This window comes from Berghia stephanieae, chromosome 10 (genome assembly GCF_034508935.2).
Source record: "Berghia stephanieae isolate SIO BIC M18660-M18661 chromosome 10, UCSD_Bste_1.3, whole genome shotgun sequence".
Lineage (NCBI taxonomy): Eukaryota > Metazoa > Mollusca > Gastropoda > Nudibranchia > Aeolidiidae > Berghia > Berghia stephanieae.
The window spans coordinates 33,390,189-33,395,188 of NC_088369.1; the positions used below are offsets into that span (position 1 = coordinate 33,390,189).

General features: G+C 35.0%; 1 protein-coding gene across 1 annotated transcript in view; it reads left to right on the plus strand.

The window, feature by feature from the left end:
* Positions 1–5,000, plus strand: part of LOC144981005 (2-acylglycerol O-acyltransferase 2-like) — an 11,732-nt gene that overhangs the window by 6,613 nt on the left and 119 nt on the right. The window contains exons 4-6 of the mRNA XM_078929053.1: positions 1,887–2,061; positions 2,708–2,907; positions 4,885–5,000. The exon at positions 4,885–5,000 is cut by the window's right edge and continues 119 nt beyond it. Coding sequence (XP_078785179.1) covers positions 1,887–2,061; positions 2,708–2,907; positions 4,885–5,000 — 491 coding nt within the window. The remainder of the gene's footprint in view (positions 1–1,886; positions 2,062–2,707; positions 2,908–4,884) is intronic.

The following is a 5,000-nucleotide window of genomic DNA, read 5'->3' on the forward strand; positions in this document are numbered from 1 at the left end:
ATTTTCCGTCAAAGTGTCTTGAGGAATAACCACTCTGTTGCATTCCTCTTTTAACATAATCGCAACATGGCATTTGGGAACAATGTACGGACTGTATACACCTTGCTGTTTTTGTTTTACAAAACTAGTCCCCATCCCTGATGTTTCTGCACAAAGAGCAACTGAGTCATCTAATATAATTTGCATCATCAAAGATGATCATGTGGCTATAAATGCAGTGATATTACAGTGTGTCCATTTATTATTCCCCGATAAAGAGTTGGAATGGCTTGGGGACTAGTTGAGTATAAAAACATCCAGTTTGTTGCAAAGCTGTAGAAAAAATATTTTATTTTTTTTTCCAACTAGAATCAGTAACTCAACAGAAGGAGCACATTTTTGATGCAAGTATTGAATTTCGGGAAACTGGAGAGGCTTTTTAAGTTTCACAGAAAATGTTATTATATAAATAAATAACAAACAAAATCAGTTGAACAGTCTCTTTATGTCTTTATAATTACTTCCCTACTTGTTCACCCCTTTTTTAATTAACCAAAAAAATTAAAAACCCTATTCCTATCCCAATTTTCATATTCCTATTCGTATAGAAATACCACCACCACCACCAGACAGGGACTGGCAGCTCTACTTTTTCAGTGGTCAAGTAGACCAAAATGGCTACTGACTTGCTTTACTTGATTGAAATAACTATGTTCAGTCGAAATTTGTTAGCTTAAATAAATAACATTTTTATAGGATTTAAAACAAAATATCAGGTTCGATTTTATGTTTGTTTTATATTGTTTTATTTTTGCTTTATTGTTTCATTTAAAGGAATCGATTTATGATTAACAATAATCTAATTATAACCATCCATATATGGGAGCATAGCAGTACAGCAGTTTGTCACAGGCCCAGTTTGTCACAGACCCAGTTTGTCACAGCCTACATTGGGAATGCACGCCAGTTTGTCAGAGGTTCAGTTTGTCACAGGCCCAATTTGTCAGAGACCCAGTTTGTCTCAGACCGACCTGCCTCGAATGTGGCCTGTGCCCTGTGTATGATGGAAGTTATCACTGACACTCTTCAATAATGATTGATTGATTGATTGATTATGTCAGAGGTTCAGTTTGTCACAGGCCCAATTTGTCAGAGACCCAGTTTGTCTCAGACCGACCTGCCTCGAATGTGGCCTGTGCCCTGTGTATGATGGAAGTTATCACTGACACTCTTCAATAATGATTGATTGATTGATTGATTATGAATGATTGGTTGATTGATTCTATGAATTTGAATTTTATTTTTCAATTGTTTTCACGAAAGAACATTCATTGTTGAGATGTTACAGAGTAATTTGCTTTGATTTGCATACAAAATGAAACAAGCTGAATTGACATTTTAGAGGGACTCTCTCTACACCCCCAGTTTTAAGGTGAAGAATGATAAACTTAAGTTACAACTACAAAGTATCAAAGCGTATGTTAAAGTGCTGTAATTATTACTGTCATCAATACTCATATACTTTAATGAAATAACAAGACGATCGTATTCATGAATCTTCTTTTAAGAAATATGTTTCTCTTAAAAGTTTGTGTACATATCAACTGTGTTTGTATGAAAAACGTGTTCATTACAACCGGAAATTATGAGAAGAGTAAATTGAAGGGCTCAAATTATTTTCGGCATACAAAAAGATTCTAGAGTAAAACAAATAAACTGGTATCTTAATTTCCTATATGCAGGGCAACCTAAAACGTAAGTAATTGTATAAAAATTTGGTACATCAGATTTACAGTCTAACAAAGGAGGGCAAATCATCAAAGGCCTATTTGCGCTAATCTGAAGCTGTAATAAGCTGGGCGGCCTCCCCATATATGTGCAGTGTATTCCCTTTCTGAACATTTCAGGTGCAGTTGAATCATCCAAGGAAAGTATTGAATGGGTCCTTTCTAGGGAAGGAACAGGCAATGCCTTAGCCATCATTATAGGAGGTGCTGTGGAGGCTCTAGAGGCACATCCCAACAGTTATGTCCTCAAACTCAAGTCACGAAAAGGGTTCTGTAAAATTGCTCTAAAACACGGGTAATTACTCTTAGTCACTTATTTTATGGCATATGACACATCAGATGTTTACCTCTCCTCACTATTATGTTTTAAAAAACATGACATCGCAAGTAGCAAAGGGCATTAACCATTTTAAAATTGTCTTTAAATTTGATAGTGTTGTACCTTCCCCCTGACAGATAATTCTGTTTCTTTTTTTAAAAGGATTACTTTTATAAAAATTTAAAATAACAACAACAACAAATGAATATAACAGCTTTTTAAAAAAGTGAAATACTTAACTTTGAATGTTTTGAACTCAAAATTCTTCATCAGCTGACAATTAAAACAGTAAAACTTCACTTAAAATCCAGAAAGATGAGGGATGAGATTTAATCATGTCTTGTCCTTTCTCTACGCTGACACATTTAGTAAGGTAGCTAAAGCACATTTAACATAGCTAATATGAATATATACAAAGGTCTTACACACTTCAATCCAATATTTATCTAGAAAATTTAGATTTTTAAAATTTTTATTCAAGTTGTACTTACTTAAACTTAACGATATTTAAAGCACAAGTTCTTATAGAACCTCTTCGCTGGACTCCATTTGTTCTCTATCTGGCTGGGACCTTTTTGAGGCAAAATTCTGTAACTGGATTTTTTTAAATTTTATTTTTCAGATCCAACCTTGTTCCTGTGTTTGCCTTTGGTGAAAACGATTTGTACAATCAGGTCCCCAACCCAACAGGGAGTGGCCTTAGAAATCTTCAAGATTTTATGACTAAATACTTGGGATTCTCCCCTCCCTTGTTCCATGGCCGAGGGATCTTCAACTATACATTTGGATTACTGCCATACCGCAGACCTATTTATACAGTCGGTAAGTGTCGTTTGTTTCTAATTCATTCATTTTTAGCTAGCTGACATGATAGTCTCACTACATTTCACAAATGAATACCCCTCTTTGTAACAACTGCAGATTGAAATGCAGTGGCGTGTACAAGTGTGTGTGTGTGTGTGTGTGTGTGTGTGTGTGTGTGTGTTGGCATTTGAGGAATTATTGTTGCAGCCATGTGGTTTTGTGGAACAACACTCCGACTCTGACCTGTGGATCCCTCATTCTTGTCCCGCTGTTGGTGTTTCAAAGTTGAGTAGTAGGAAAGACTCTTTACTGGTATTCTCCCACCATACTCTAGTCTAAAATAAGTAGCCTACCTATAACCGCTTTGTCTCTATTAAAAAATACAAGTGAAAAAACGTGTTACGTGTATCATATCTTGTCTTACTTGTTAAGTGATGATGTTGGCTTGGGATCCCTTGTGAAGTGATTTAAGCTCATGGGCATTGCATCAATAAAATATTAAAAAATGTATGTATTCAAAAAGGATATTTGGAAATACAAATTCCTAAGTACATGTCCCTGTCCGACTGAACATGTTCCCAGATTTCCGATTTATCATATTATCTCTATCAATTCTCTTTTTACTGCAATTGAAATGGATGAAATCCGGCACAAGCTCTCATTTAATGCCTGATGCCACTAATGTTGAGCTAATGCTTTAAGCCTACAAGTTCATCAGACACTGTAACTTCAGTTGTTTTTTGGGTTTTTTTTTTCATATCTCTGTAGTGAAAGCTCTCCACTTGATTGGCCTACTATTTTTGTTCAGCACCTCATTTTCTAGCTCTTTCGATGATGTCAACGAAGTATTAATAAATATTACATAAATTGTTTTAAGTCATTATTAAACTTAATTTGCAATGTTGCTTTGGTTGTTCTCATGGTCATTAAATTGTATTTGAAATATTTCATGGCTTTTGTGTCTCTATAATTTCTAGTTTGTTTTTATGACAGAGAGTTGGATTTGTTTTAAAGTTTTGTCTGTTTGTATCACATCTTATCATATTTTTTGCAAACGAATAGCTAACTACTCTTTGCAACCCTAATGCATCGATGACATCTTTCAAAATTACACATCACAAATCAATGTCGAATTTGACAATTTTCAGCAACTATCTCTGTTTCAAAGTATTAAATAAAGTAAATATCATTTCAGTTAATTTCTGATTATGCAGTTCCAAAATGGGCAAGAATGATTAGAAGATAGGACACCATATAGTCAAAGTATCTTTGATTGCAATGGTTGGAGTAGGTCGTGTCTGCATCAAGAAGATGATGGTATGAAAATGGCAAATTTAAGTGTCAAAGAGAAAGACATTGCTAACAAAGTTGGAATTTTAAAAAGTGAGTGCGCTTTATCATGACATCCATCTTAGGTGGGGCTACCAGGAAGTTTCTGAACAGTGGTTTCTAGCTCTGAGACATTTGACAACAGAAATAACATTTTAGAGAAAAGAAATGTATTCCCAACTTTGAAAAGTATGACTAAGAAGGTAAGACTTTCCTGAAAAAAATGTTACTGGAGAAGAATTTTGGTTGCATCACAACTCAGAAACCAAAATGCACTCAATCAAGTCAAGCTGATGACCAGTTTCTGGGACTACAGAGGGTAGTTCATGTGGAATTTCTATAGCAAGGACAAGATATTGTACCCCGAACAAGTAGTTGCAGATGTTCGTCTCTGGTGATGAGAAAAATCATCTGAATTCTTTGCCAATGGAGTGCTTCAACTAGTCCGATGTTAGCTGCTCATTGTATGGATTAGGGTGGAAACCATTAAGAAAAATAATGTACAACGTTTGTAGCTAAGGTTCCAAATTTCATTTGGTGTACGATTTATGCATCTGCTAAAGAAACAAACGTCTTCAAATGAACAATACTTATCTATGTTTCAGCCCACCCTTTGAATTAAATTAAAACAATGCTTACTTTTTTTCTCTTTTTTTTTTTCAAAAGTGGGATCAGCCATTGATGTGAAAAAAGTTGAGAATCCCAGTCAAGAAGAAATTGACAACTTGCATGAACAATATTGCCAAGCTTTAGTCGACCTTTTTGAAACACACAAAGGCAAC